At 41.5% G+C, this 15,300-nt stretch overlaps 1 protein-coding gene across 10 annotated transcripts in view; it reads left to right on the top strand.

Moving 5' to 3' along the window:
• ATP2B4 (ATPase plasma membrane Ca2+ transporting 4) overlaps positions 1 to 12,768 on the top strand; it is a 106,095-nt gene extending 93,327 nt beyond the window's left edge. For 8 of the 10 annotated variants that reach the window (XM_051998589.1, XM_051998586.1, XM_051998587.1 and 5 more), the window contains 2 exons: positions 839 to 1,021; positions 7,992 to 12,768. In XM_051998589.1, coding sequence (XP_051854549.1) covers positions 839 to 1,021; positions 7,992 to 8,315 — 507 coding nt within the window. In that variant the 3' untranslated portion in view covers positions 8,316 to 12,768. Of the gene's footprint in view, positions 1 to 838; positions 1,022 to 4,903; positions 5,076 to 7,991 lie in introns of all 10 variants that reach the window. The other 2 variants (XM_051998594.1, XM_051998593.1) reach the window with 2 other exon arrangements.
• The last annotated feature ends 2,532 nt before the right edge of the window (positions 12,769 to 15,300 follow it).

The raw sequence follows: 15,300 nt of genomic DNA, 5'->3' as shown, positions 1-15,300 counted from the left end.
GCCGCTTGCCTGGATTTTTTTTTTTTATCATGGCCTCCTGATTGGTCTCCTAGCTTTGACAAAGCTTTTACATAATCAAAATGATTTTCCTAAATTTTAAGTTTGAATCCAAGATTGCTAGTGTCATTGGGAAGGGGTTTGGAGTGGGACTTTGGACACTAGCTACACTTAAGTAGCAGAAAAGGAAAGATTAAGCTGAGGCAGGCAGAGAAACAGTTAAGTTCACTCATTAGAATGAACAAGCTTTGGGGAAAAAAGACAGAAGAGGGACCCCAGGAATCACTGGTGCCACAAATGGGCCCAGGAGAGGAGTTCAGAGGTACTTTGAGCGATAGTATTTCATAAACTTTATACCAGATCCTTATAAGACTTAAGTTTAGGATCAAGTCAACTAGAAATTCAATAAATTTCAGTTTGTATCTTTGGGCCAACTGCTATTTTGAATATTAGTACATATTTAGATGATTTTATAAACTTAAAGAACCAAATGGGGGAATAAGGACATCTATTTGCCTTCCCATAGAAGTTAGTGAGTAATGAATATTTCATTCCTTTTTCTATAAAGTACCTTATTCCAGGAACATCTCTGTGTAAGCATCAGCCTCATGAGCTACTCAAGGGAATTTTGATCTGTCTTCATGGCAATGAAAATTCTCCTTTCTTGACAATGGAACTCCAGGAACATATCTTAACTAATTTTGTTTACACAAAATCATAGACAATTAAACCTTATGCCTTGCTTCCTCCCCTCTTAGGTCGAGTTCTCAGATTTATCTGTAACCTGAATTTTTGCCCAAATTACACGATTTCATCTCTCTCATTGTCCCCATCCCTACAGGTAATCAATACAGTGCCTACTTCAAAATTGACTTTTTTGAAGGAAGCTGGACACGCCACGACCCATGAAGAAATCACTCAGAAAAATCTGGCTTTGGGTCTGGAGGAAATTGACCATGGAGAAATGGAACTGCGCCGTGGCCAGATTCTCTGGTTTCGGGGCCTGAATCGGATCCAGACTCAGGTACAATATTGGGAACCTAGCCTTCATCATTGACTTGGAAGAAATTCTTTCAAAACCAAAGGTGGTGGTGAGGGAGAGGAAGGAAGCTAGCATTTAAACTGACACCTCTACATTTCCTGTCCACCTCCACTCCTATCCACACCTGATGAGAAAGCTCATTGCTAATAGTCAACAAGCCTTTCATCCCTGCACACAAGATTGAATATCTAAGACGTAAGTTCACTTTGTGCTGAGTAGGTTAAGGTGGGCCCAGGGTTGGGACACTTAAGCATTGCTAGATTTTTTGATAGCAGGGTAGCCCTGGAATGGGCAGTGTTTATCCCCTCTCCAGGAAAGAACTTTCACATACTTTCTCTGTGATGACAAGATCCCAATCAGATCTTTACTGAGACTCCTGTTCTAAGTTGCTGCTTCTCTTTTCCCCACCATAACATTATGGTTTGGAAAAAGGATAAAAGCCCTGTCCCCTTCTCTGCCTTTTCCTTACTAATTTTGATGCTCTTGTGAGAAATGTGCTGGGTACAGGTGAGTAAAGAGATCTGCCTCTTCATAACTAAGAGTTTTTTTTGGCAGGATCCAAACTTGGCCAAGCTTTATCTCCGGCCCTCTATCTATCTCCTGGCCGTTATCTCTAGCTCCTTCCTTCAGCCTAGCAGGAACACCATCTAGTAATGATCTAGCAGTTCTATGAGTCAGCAAATCCCCACAAAGGGTACCGAAGTAGCCTCACTAGAGCAGAGACTCTATTCATACCATTTTCCAAATCAGTCCGTAAGAGCAGTTGAAAGGCAGCATAATATGGCAATCCTCTCTGGTTTTCAATCCTAGCCTTCTCTACTTTTGTGCCCCTCAGTTTCTTCATCTGTAAATGAGGAAATGAGATGATCAATGATCCTATCACCTGTGGGTGAGGGGGAGGGGGCTCTTTCTATCAGAACCACCTGTTTGTCTATTGGAGATAAAACTTCCTTTAGCTTTTCATGAATCTCTCACTGGCGAACAACCTTTTGATTAGTGTTATAGTTTAGAAATGCCTCAGTCTGCCTAAGCCACAGAACAAGATTGATAATGTTGAATGCCTGGCAAATAATCACCTTCCCCATGGGCAAATACCTGGTGTCTAGGCTGGTGACAGAGCTGGCTTTTTTATGAAACCTAATGAGGCCTTCTGTTTCTTGAGTTTGGGGAGTCTCCAGAGTCCCTAGTTTTTGGCCTCTTGGATGCACTTCCCTCTGAGGCATCCAACACTTTCCTCTGGGTCTGCTCTTTTTAAAATAACCTGTTTTTGCTTTTCCTTCTTTCAGGGTCTCCAGTCTCTCCTAGACAGATCCCCTTGTTGCAGTGTCTCCTGGCTCCTATCCTTCTTTTGGGGTCTAGGGTTTCCAGATTTTCCTCTCAATCCTTATTCTCTACCCTGCTTCCCTCCAAGTCATAAGATACACTATCTTATTTGATGGGACCTCTCCATCTGGTTCTGGATGTCTTGCCATCCTTTGAGGGGGAAGGGTGACAGAGAGTATAAATCTATATAAATATACACATATACACAAAGTTATATGAAACTCAATAGCTGATCTCAGAGTCAGAAAGCTCTGAGTTTTCTAATTCTTCCTCAGCATATGCAGAATTTTTTACTTTGCACAAATCACTTAACCTTAAAGAGAAAAAGACAGATCAAAATCCCAGGAAATCTCTCCTATTTTATAACTCAGAGACTGTCCAGATTTTGTAGTTTTTTGGATATTATAACAAACTTGTCATAAGGAAACTATTTCAATGTGTACTGAGCTTTCTGAGCACAGGGGTTAGAACATGTCTACCTTTGCTCATAATAACTAAAGGTTTCTTTACAATATAATCACCTCTTCTAGCCTCATTAGGGTATTATCAATATGTTTTCTAGACTCTTGATGTTAATATGCCACTCATTCCCTTCTTGGCTGAAACATTTGGTTAAGAAGGATAAGGGTCTCTGGTGGGGAATGGAGAATAGTTATTGAAACAATTTAATCTGGATTCCCATATTCTTTGATCCTACGTTAATCTTCCTCCTCTATTCTTTCTTATACTTTTCAAGTAAATAGAACTTGAATGCAAGAACACTTGAGCACTGGACAGAGCTTAAAGAGGAATATATTTGAGAGGAGGGAAGGCAGGTGAGCTCCCACTGCATTGGGAGACTTTGAGCCTCTACCCCCAATATGAACAATAGAGAGTAATTATCCTGGTTTGGATATGTTGTCAGAAAAGAAATGCTACTAGCTATGGGGAGCCATTCCTGGACACCTTACTTCCATATCTGTGCTTTCAAAGCCAATGGAGCATCAGATCCCTGCTGTGATGCGTGATGCAAGAGAATATGAGTAAACTGGGCAGGATAATGGAAGGGATGATGTTTGAATCTATACCATGTTCTAAAGTCAGAAACCTATTTGGAGCGCTATAAGTCTTCTCAGACAACCTTCGAATAAGAATGACTCAATGACCATCAGCTTTTCCCAATTTCTCCTTCCTCTATGGCCATGAAGAATAAAATGGGTAAAACCAGACCCTTTCTTTCCTAGTCATTTGGTTGATGTACCTGGGGAAGGAAGTGATCTGAGTGCTTTCAAGACTGTTTTACAGAATATATATGTGTTTTGGGGGTCGGAGGGTTCTGCTTTTTTACAACTCTGGTTTTGAGTCTTTAACATGTACGCAGTGGTGGGATGGTTTAGGGGTGTTGATGGGATCAAGTAGGAGAGGAATGAGTACCTGCCTATCATTGGGCTGACAGTAGATGGTGCTAGAAAGGCAGAAGAACTAATGGTATTAAAGCCTCTGCCTCTAGAAGAGCAAAACAATTTGGAAATCAAATATTCTCCTCCCATAGGACCACAGTAGCAGCTATTCACCATCATCACCTCTACCATCCCCTTTCCTTCCCCCTTTCTCAATCTAATCCTCAAATTATTCCCTACATCTGCTAGCCATGAGGATTTTGGGAGCGCTACCTCAGCTATGGCTGCTTCTGTAGAGTGGTCTGGTTCTTGTTTCTGAGCCAGAACTATTCGTGCCTTCAAGTGTAACCCCCCAAAAAAAGCTGACTGGGAGAAGAAAGCACTGTACTGGGAGATGAGCTCAACAATTGAAAGGCAGCATAATATTGCAATCCGCTCTGGTTTTCTATCCTAGCCCTCTCTACCTTTATGGCCCTCAGTTTCCTCATCTGTAAAATGAAGAAATGAAATGACCCCCTGGTCAATGATCCCATAATCAACCTGAAAATGAGGGGTCTTTCCATCAGGGTCATCTGTTTACCTATTGAAAATAAAACTCTTGTCTTTCATGGATATCTCACTGGCAAATCTATAATAATAAGCATTGTTTGGTTTTTGTTTAGCCATCACAAGATCAGAATTCAGCTGAACATCCCACCATCTGAAGTTAGGCCTTAATTTTGAGCAGTGGGGTCACTAAAATCTATGACATAGTTTCATAGATCGATACAGGCTCTATACAGGCTTCCCCCACTCCCCATCCCATCTCAGTTCTTTCAAGCTCTGTGTGCCCGAGCTCTCTCTCCAGTAAAGAGACAGTTAAGCAAAGGCAACCTGCTGTTTTCTTACTTCAGCTTAAAGAGGGGGGAGCATGTAGCTTGAGTTTGATCTTTAGACTTCATGGCAAACAAGATTTTGAATGAAATATAATAATTCCCAGTGAGTTTTCACCTTTCTTCCTGGAGAGAGTTCTGTGTTGGGAGGGCTTCTCTTTCTATGTCCTGCTTCCCTCTTTTTTCCCCTTGTTTCCTCCCTGAACCATCCAGCTTTCCATGCCCTCCTTCCCTTTCTCCCTGGTCCCTGACTGTGGAGCAAAGCTATCTCACTCTCTGATTCTTTGCAGATGGAGGTAATTAACAGATTCCAGATGGCAGTCGGCTCTTATCCTGGAGCCCTGATGAGACAGAATGCCCCGAGTCTGCAGGATATAAAACTTGTTTCTACCCCAACTTTTGCAACAATTTCTCCAGACATTTCTACTCCCAACACTTCTCTTCGTGCAGCTTCTTTGGGCAGTGAGTTATAGTTTATTATAATGCATGATTTGATAAAATGACCACAAGACAGCTGGTAGCATCCACTTGAACCAACTTCAGTTCTCTCTTCTTTTTGAGTTTTTTCCTTGATCTTTTGACTTGAGAGAGTGAAGGGGAAAAAAATCTCACCCACCCCCAACCAACCAAACTGTTTGAGTTTAATTTTTTTTACTTTTAAAAATCTGTTGCATCTTAACTATTTACAAAAGAATAACCACGATAGTAATACTCCTGTTTCCTGGTTGTTCTGCTTTATTTATTCCTTCCTTTTCATAGGTTTTCTTCCTTTATCTTCCCCATCTCCCTTCACCTCATCCCTGAGAAGAATGAAAACAAAATAGGCCCAAGATTAAGACAGTTGAAATATCAGTGGGAAAACAGTACCAGATTTTATTGTAAATCCACCTTGCCATTTCTAACTTACTTTTCTGAAACCTAATTAGGCTCAGGCCTGGTAAGAATTATGAGCAATTTATATTCTGGTGGACATAGTAGGGTGGGGACATGGATTGGTTTAGAGCTTCTGAATTATGGGTCAGTTTCTTCTGTGAGTTATCTGTGCTACTTCCTGTTTTGTCCATCTCTATCATTCTCAGCACAGCTAACTGGGTTGTCTAGAGTTCTTTAGGGGGATCCAGCAGGAGGTGTTTCTTTGGGTTCTTTATTTCTACCTTCCCACTAAGACAGGGCAGCAGAACCAGAGCACTCAGGTCAAAAACCAAACATCCAAAGGATACCAACCTTTCCCTCTCCTCCTATACTCTCCTCCACTATTTCCCTCCCCAGGTCCTAGGTCTCTGTCCTTCCTCTCTTGGTGGGAAGGTCTGCTGTTAATCTCTAGTTGAGTATAATTTGGGCAGAACCTGAGGTGAGACCTTACAGGATCTAATGGGAGGGGGGGTAGACTTAGGATCTAAGAATCAGTGAAGAGAGATAGGAGGGCAGCTTGGTACTAGCTAAGTGTGTCTTGCAGTTCTCAGTTTGAGTTCTGAGTTCTTGGATTTTAATTGTCCTTTTTTTTTTATCATGCTACCCTTCATGGGAGCTTAAATTCAAGGAATTCCAATTTCCCCTACACAGCCCCAGATGAGAGACTTCCAAGGCCTCATTCCATGGGACTGGGGGAGATGAAGGAAGGCTTTAATTTTCTCTCTTCCCCATAATTCTTTGCCCTCCTATTTCAGTTTCTAGAAGGAAAGAAAGCAGCAAAACAACAGATGAATAAATAGTGATCATCATCTATTCCCTAAGATCCAAAGAACCTACTGGCCATCAGCAGAGGCTTATCCTAGTTGGAGCTTATGAAAAAAAAAGATTTTCCACAACCAGCTTGCTTGTTCTCTCCTCCCCTCCCCAAGGGATAGTCTAAAAAATATGGGTTTAGGGCATCAAAACCAAATCCTAGGTATTGGATAGGAAAGGGGAGGGAGGGAGGACTGGCTAAGTGGAAAATGTCTACACCTGTCACAGCATCGGCTTCATTGGCTTTATCCTGCACCCCATCCCATCCTCCACCCCCACACACATTCATGTGCTGCTCACACACAGGGACACCATGCATCAGGTGGTGGGAGTTGGGAGGGTAGCAATGCTTGGAGATGGTTTTAATTGTGATTGGCGATCCTTGCATGTGTGGTTGTTATGAGGTATGTCGTGTTCTGCAAACTATGTGCTAGGATATGGAATGGGTTGTGAGAGTGGGCCTCCATCCAGCACTCAATAACTTCCTCCATGCATTTACTCCTTCCCTAAACTTTTCTTGCAGGTGGTTGGTATGTCCCTGGATTTTAGGAGGGCTGCAGTCTGGCTGAGTGATTGCTTCTTATTCTTCCAAAGAAATTACTTTCCTATTTTAGACAGTCTATCTCCCTCATTCTCTAGCTCTTGCCTTTCAACATACAGAGGCTGCTGGGCTGGGGGCATATAAGTAAATATGTCCTGCACTACTCCTGACTCCTTTGAGAGAGTGGAGCTCTCCGGAGCTCAGGTAGGGACAAATGGGTTGGATCCACATCTCCTATAGGGTGTTGACGCTTTCACTTGACCAATGCATGTCAGCAGCAGAAGGAAGCTTTTGAGTTGGGTCTATCCAATCCATCATGCTTACTCTGTAAGCTTTGGTACAAGTATCTATCCCAGGAACCTCTCAAGGACCAGGAAATGCAGGGTCATGAAGGTAGGAAGCGAGGACACTTATAACCTACCTTTAAACTTCAGATCTGAGGCAAAAAACAGTCCTTTAGAAATGTAGAAATTAGGTGAGATTAGGGAGGTTGAGATGGCAGTCTCACTGTGTGTTCCTTTGACTCTCCTGAGCCAGGGTGTTAAGTTGGCTTTATTGTCAAAGCATGTCTAAGCCTTCAGATCTATGGAAATCCCTACTCCCTGGATGACCGACCTACAAGGTTATTTGGGGAAAGGGAGGTGAAAGCTTGATCAGTAGTCTTCTGCCCTATCTGCTGGGACCAGGCAGAACAGGTGTCATCTCTTGCCAATTTCTTTTGAGAGCAGATGTATACATATAGAGAAGAGCAAAGAGGCAGACAACCTATCAACAGATTAATTTGTCAGTCTCCCAAATCACTTTCTGTTTGGATTTCTACTTTTGGGTTGTGATTTTCCATGTTTGTGTTGGATTTCTACTTTTTTATAAAGCTTTTGAAATATCATAGTTGGGTTGCCATCACTCTTTCTCCCACTCCACCCCCATGCTTGAATTTTGAGCCACATGTTTTTATTTCTAGTGTTCCATGATGTCCTTATTGTATATTTATTTTTAGTTTTTGTGGTTTTCATTTTATTTCTCCCTCAAGTATCCAATTCTTCTGCAGGCTTCTGCAAGTATCCAAATCTCACAAGTTTGTTTTCTTCTTCTTTTCTTCCTTTGTTATATAGTACAAAGTATTAAAAGCATTCCGTAGCTCCCTCTTTGAAGGCCTTGAAAAACCTGAAACCCGAAGCTCTATCCATAACTTCATGACCCATCCCGAGTTCACCCTGGAAGAAGATGAGCCAAGAACGCCACTCCTGGATGGCAGTGAGGAGGATGAAGGTAGCAAAGAGACTGGGACAGACAGATTCCCCAAGGCCAGCGAGAGCAAAGAATCCCCATCCTTTCTATCCAGCGATGAAAACTACAACGCTTTGGACTCTAGCCCCGTGCACATCACAATTTCTAACTCAGACAGCACTTTACACAGCCTGGAGACATCAGTTTGACTTTGAGAACTCTGGCTTCCATCCCTGCTTTCTCCATATTTCCTCCCTTCTCTGCCCCTTTCATGTGATATCCATGTGATAATGGGCCTTGTCGTCATGTCAAGTGCTCCTGTGGGTGCACCATCCATGGACTCCCATCCAGCCAATAGAGGAAAGAGCAGAAACATCCAGGAATCCCCCGATTTGACTTTGAATTGGATTTTTGGGGTCAGGGGCTTCATAGTTGATGCAAGCAGTTCTGGGGTCTCCTCATGTTGGGCTCTGTAAATCAATAGTGGTTTTTACTAGAATTTTTTTTAAGAAAGGCAACAGCCCCTGTTAGTCCTCAAATGATTTCCTTCTTTGTGGGCACAAAACACAGGAAAACCTCTTGGCTCCTAAGTGCCGTTGTGAGCTGTTAGCTAAATAAGGATGTAGAGGGAGAAAAATATCTATAAAAGGAAATAAAGGATTGGGGTGGGAAGGGAAGGGAGAATGGGATTTGCAGAATCAGCCTATTGACAATGATCATTTTTAAACAAGTCTTCCATTTTAAAAATTTCTACTTAAGCTCCTTAGCTCTTTCAGGCCTTCCTTACCTATCTCTCCTGAGTTCTTTTTAGCCCTTTCCTCCACTTTTCCCTTCCTCTTTTCTTAGTGGTAATAATTAAGAGAGCAGGGAAAACACTGAGTGAATTGAGTGACCAAATTTTAGTTTGGTTTGCCAAACCTCAGTTTGACTGAACTCCCTTCTGCCTCTGAAGCCAGGGGAGGCTTCAGTTATGGTTTTTGAAACCAATTTTAGTCCTGAAAGGACCACTTGAACAGTAAAGTAAACCAAGAAATCTGGGTGTGTTGTATGTAATGTGCCTTCTCCTCCAAACTGCCATGTGGTCAGAGAGAGGAGAGGCCAGTTTTTCAATGTCATGGAAGAAAGCCTTGACTTTGGAGGGGGTCATACATTTGAATGGTTGGTAGCATCTCCTGGGGCCCAAGCAGAAGGGGTGAGCTGGATGTGATCTTCCTCCAGCTGGTCATGTTTTAAAGACCAGAAACTGGCAGATCTTGGGCAAGACAGGCCCTTAGAGTGGAGAGAATAACATTGGGTTTTCTATCGACCAGTCCTTGGTACTTGGATTCTGCCAAGGCTTTGCCAACTGCAGGTGTCAGGACAGGTAAGAGGGTCGTGTTTAAGAAGCTCTCAAGGGAAGGTGAGGAAGATTGTTCAAGTCAGAGTTGGGGGAGGGGGGGGGACTTGCTTCACAGGGTTGAGAAGATCAGGGCCTAACCGCCCAATTAAAAGCCTTGAATCCATCTCCTCTGACTCAGTCTGCATCCTGAAAGTCCTGGGCCCTCTGAGGGGTGTCTAGTCTACCCCCCAACTTAGCTTAAAAACTTATCAACTAGGTGCTCCAGTAGTATTTGGCTAATTAAGACAGCAAGAGGAGCTCATCCTCTCACTCTTGGTTCTCCAACTCTACCCACCATGACGTTTTTCAGTGATGAGCTCTAATTGCTGCCCAGTGAAGCCCTGTGCCTTTCTCCCTACCACCACTCCTGCCCTCAACACTGCCAGAAGTCTCCCCTTCTGGCCTGGAAATCAGGACTTGGGGACTTTGCTGAGAGATTTTTTTATGCGTTCCTTAAAGGATGAGATGGAGCTGTGCTTTCTGAGAGCTCTATTTTTACCCTTTTGCATTGACTGATACTTTTCTGTATATAGGGTCAGACCTATCACTCATACTTGCCACTTTCCATCTCTATTGGATGATGGAAACCCCACCAAGAAAAAGGGACAGAAGAAGGGAGGGAACCTCGAAGCTCTAAGAAACTGCCAAATTGCCAAGAATCCAAATCACCAAATGCTTTTCCAATTGTGAGGAGAGGATCTTCCTGTTCCAGCCCTTCCTCCAGAGCACCTCTCTGCCACTTTCCACTTGAGCTATCTAACTTGGGAAAAATATGGAAATCATTACTTACTCATGACCACATTCCCCAACACTATATAATCCATCAGCCAAAGAAATAAAAAAAATTTGGTTTGGTTTTCAAAGGTTGTATGCTTCAATGATCATTTTTCTTATATTAAATACTTTTTGGGGGGGTGGAAGTAGAAAAAAGGTCAATTCACCCAAGGTGATATTAGAAGCTCACATCTATGTGTGTGCATATTTAAGAGAAACTGATAGTTAAATCAAATCTTTATTACCTCAGATATATTTAAAAACAACTTTGGAGGCTACTTTTCCATATTTACTCCCTAAAGAGACTAATAGGTGCCTGGCAGGGCAATCATGAGAGCCTTGTCTACTTTTTAAAATCAAAGGATTTTTGTGTTCTAGTTTCCATAGAAGAGAGAGACTATATAAATATGCAAAAATAGTTTTCTTTTGATCAGAAACTCATATTTTTGAGTCAGCCATATGTATTTTATTTAAAAGGATTAAAAATCAAATTGCTGTCATGTAGCCCAGCTAAAGAGTTCATGCAAACTAGCTGTTGGATGTGACAGTGACTTAGTATGTCTTTGCTTCTCAAAGCCAATAAACCTTTTCCTTTCTCCAAATAGCCATCTTTGTACTTAAGAAAAAATAAAATTAATTGGGTTATGGAGATGTTTTTATGTAAATTATATGGCTGGTTGAGTAAGAAGTTTTAAGTGTTTATGTGCATACTTTTTTATGTAAAATTGTTTTCTAGTTTCAGTGAAACAACTGGCAACAGATAAATATGGCTTAAGTTATTTAAGAAAATTTCTTCTCTTCCCTCCCCCCCCAAAAAAAAAAATAAAAATAAAACAGTGCTTTAGATTTCAAGTGGATAGCATAGGGTGGTAAGGGATTTCTCTCTAGACAGGACATAATGGATAAGGAGAGTCGTTAGTCTGCTAATGGAAAGGGAAAACATTTAGCAAGAAATTGTCAGAAAATGGAATTATCTCTTCATGTAGTCAGATTTCCATTTCCTCTCAGCTCTGGGTTTTCAGAAATTAGGAGCCTCTTGTTGGCTTTTGTTTTCTTGAAAGCAACTGGCAGATTGGTACCAAAAACAACCTTTCTTCTAGTCTACTGGGCTGATCTCTTTTAAAGTTGGCAATTTCTGCAGTATTTTTACTTTTTGTTTTCATGAGTGTTTAATATTAATACATAGAACATAGGATTTTTTTTACATGAGGATCTAAATGCCCCCCCCAGAAAGATTTCATGTTCAATGAAGAAGGAAGGATTTATCCCAAATGGGAAAAACACAAGTTGGTTCTTGTCATGGTTGGAAGTCTTGGGGAACTGTCTGAACAGAACTCCTCCAGTCCTCTGGACAATATGGCTGAGGAGCTATTCCCCTCTCCCTCACTTAGGAATGGGAGATTCACCTCAGAACCCCTTGGGTGGGGGGAACCTGGTGGACTCCTTTTAATTCAATTGAGGTTTTAAATTCAACCTTTTTCAGTTTTTTACTTCTCCTCTCTTCCCCCTTCCCCAAGTCCTGGAAAGGAAAGCTTATACAGTAGAATTTCAAACCACTAAAACCTAGAAAAGGCCTTGGGGAGTGGAGCTTACACGTGCCATGAGTCCTCCTAGATGAATCTTTTCCTCTTCCCCCATAGTTGAGCCAGTCAGTGGCTGCATTCAGGAATATCCTTGGTCCCACCCCCACCCCCTACTATTTCTAATGGGTCATCCTTTTGGAAAAAAGAGGTCACCTGTAAACATCCTTCAATAACTCCAAGCTTCTTTCCCTTTCAGTGGGCCAAATCCTTTTACTTTTAACATTTTCCCATCCCTTTCTTAATTTTGCCCTTTGTCAGTTCTACCACATCATTTCTGGTTTTAATCCAAAAGGAAGATATACCAAGATGAGTTCAGTCACCCTCCCATGACTAAATTGGCCTTGTCAAACATTTTCCATATCTATATGTATATATGTATCTGTATATAAATATATGTGTGCCAATGAATCTAATTCTTAGATCTTTTGCGAGCAGTCCACAAATAGGAGTTTTGAGTTTCTTTTGTTTCCCCAGTAACTCATAGCAAGTGCTGGTATTTTTGTATAAAAAGGAAAAAACAAAACAAAAGACTTAAGTATTTGTGGTATGCATGACTTAAAAAGTAAATGGTGGTTTCAAAGCAATATGTATCCTGGCGTGTGTGGCGATGCTCTGCAGTTCTGCTTAACTGTGTACCCAGTCTGTACCTGCAGTCTAATAATATTTAACCTCTATGTACCATGTTTTGCATGTATTTATATGGTTTTTTTTTGGGGGGGAGATAGAATGAACTGTCAACACTTCTGGGAACATTAAAACTTAAACGAGACAGTTCACTGAGATGAGAAGACTAAAAAAGATTTTTTGAAAGAAAAGAAAAATGATAATTTTATTTAAATTTGGGGGGAAACCCATAATGCTTTCTGCAGTGGAACAGAAACCAATGCTGCTGTACACTGAGAATAAAAACCCCACGTCCACTTCTAACTATACCGTCCTCAATGTGTCTCCACTTAAGGTATGGCTGTCTCCTGAAGTCGAGCAGAGTACATTTCCATAGTCTTTGGAACAACCCCTTCCCAGTAAATGGGTAGCTTCACATTTGCATCTCCCCAAACCAAATAGCCTTTGCTTTCTCGATTTCCACTATTGATGGCTCAAATAATTTCATTTGTTTTTTTACATTGTTACCAAAGCTCAGCAGCTTCTGATATGTGGCTCTCCCTTGCTTAGGTCTGGGGACAGAGAGTGGAGGGAGGGACTGGGGACTACCATTGGGGGCTGATTAAAGTAGATGCATTTGGAGAGAGTAGGGGGGGAAACCAAGTTTACCAAGTGCATATGTTTTCTTAGACCCTTTTTATTTGGGAAGTAATATGGAAAAGAAGAATCCCCTCCAAGGCCACATTGCTGCTGCTGGTGGTTTTGAGGATTTTTTAATTGGTTTTTCCTTTCCCTCCCTGCTGTGGAGTCGGCTGACTTGCACCTTTTTAAACCATAGTCCAGAATTATTCAGGTTTTGTTCATTGTTTCATTTACCAGTATTTTATTTCTATTCCTTGGACCTTCTTAGGCAACTCACCTTCACATGAGAGGACCTATTCTCTTCAAAAGCACAGCAGCTTCCCAGCTTCCCCTTTCTCTTATGTTCCAAGTGTATCTATCTTCTCACTGCCTTAAAAAATTTTTTTTTTTTGCTATTACTTGGAGAGAAGTCCACATTTCCCAATAAGCCTTCTAAGCAAGGAGCTGGTTTTGAAGAACAATACAAGTCTTGCAACTGACCCAGATAACATCTAGAAATCCTAAACCTAGATCTCCGTTAAGAGGGAACCTGTTCTGGAAGAGGCAGATTTGGGCAAGCCTCTTGTCCCTATTCCTTTCTCTAAGATGCTCTGTTTGCAATGGCTCAGTTTTATAGGCTATGACCCCTATTGATGATGGGAAGACTTTTAGCTGCTTCAGTGTATCTTAGCGGCCACTCCTCGACCCAAATCTCACCTTTCTGCCTCTAAATCCAAAGAGGCTTCAGTGGAATCAAAATTTCTCCCCAGTTGGGCTCTAAGTTGGCAGGATTCTCCAAACTCCACTTTTCCTCCTGAAAAATATGAGCAACAGGCAGCCTGGGAAATACTGCTTTCTCTTTATTCAATCTCAACCCTTTATCTTGCAGTTCTTGCAGCAGTTAAGGGTTTTCTCATAGCCTGGTACTTATATATTTCCATGAATATATCCTTTTCTTTAGTCTCCTAGTGCCTTTTAGTAAGCCCTCCTACAGGGGCAGAAACTCCACCCACTCCCACATATGTTTCTGAGATATCAAAGTGCCAAGCTGATTCAATATTATTGGATTGCCATTTCTTCAGTCAGTGTGGTAAAAGATTCCCCCAAAACAAAAAGCTTTTAATCCTCAGTCCTGCAGGAACCCGCTTGTCTTTTAGAAATTTATTTAAATAGGAAAGCCAGCCCAGATAAGGAACAGCCTGGGTAAGAATCAGGAATTAAAGTTTCTCTCTCTCCGGTCTTCTTTCCTGATCCCAGAAACACTTGCATTTAGCAAATATTTGGGGGCCTGGCTAAAATCTAACTCTTGGCAGTCAAACTGCATATGGTTTCCTCACCTGTCTTCTGTTGCCTTTTCTCTACCCTCACCCCCAAATCCCAGACATCACTCCTCCAGGCTTTTAGACAGGCCTTCCTATGTTGTCATTTTTTTTAAAATCATAGATACCCCTCCCCAAGCAATCCACTGCCTTACTCTCTAGCAAAGTTTGAGAAACTTCACTAGATATCATTGCTAAATATATACCTACCTTTGTCCTTCTGTCAATTAATGTTTCCACTAGATGAGGAAAGGCCATCAAGTCTTTTTTTTGTGCAAAATATTTTTTAATCCTGTTATAAATAAAGATAAATTAAAATGTCACCATTTCTTTCTGTGGTATCTCTGGTGTCCAGTTGTGTCAGAAGTGAGCCTATTTGTTTTCTGAGTCATGTCTGAGATGATAATTATGGGATGGGCTTTGGACCAACCAATGATTCTTGTGAGACTGTTTCCATCTCTCGTTCTCATACTGAAATGGGTAGAGTACTATATATGTGGAGAAGGGTAGGGTCTTTCCATCTTCCTAATTTGAGAAGTCAAAAGGCTTGAGATAGGCCTTGTATCCCTGATCTCTGGGTATTTCAGGAATTTGTGTCCCTTTTTTCTTCGGGAATTATCTTTGTAATTCTCTCTTTCATCCTAATACTATTTCTCCCCTCTGTCGTGTGTTCTCTGTGAGTTTTTCATCCTATATCCTTTCATCACATTGCATGGGGGTGCAGGGACAATATCCTGTGCTTTCTGACTTCTATTTCAAGGTACTCAAGGAACTCTGGTGAAGGGTGGTTGGTTTGAGTTGGTTTTTGTTTTGTTTTCTAATTTGAGGTAATATTAACAAAGAACTGATAATTAATCAGTCCTCTTGAGCCCCTCTTAAAGAGTGGCTAGGCCACATGAGAGGAGTGAAGTGAGCT

Source organism: Antechinus flavipes, chromosome 4 (genome assembly GCF_016432865.1).
Source record: "Antechinus flavipes isolate AdamAnt ecotype Samford, QLD, Australia chromosome 4, AdamAnt_v2, whole genome shotgun sequence".
In the NCBI taxonomy this organism is placed as follows: domain Eukaryota; kingdom Metazoa; phylum Chordata; class Mammalia; order Dasyuromorphia; family Dasyuridae; genus Antechinus; species Antechinus flavipes.
This window is presented reverse-complemented; position numbering and strand designations above follow the sequence as displayed.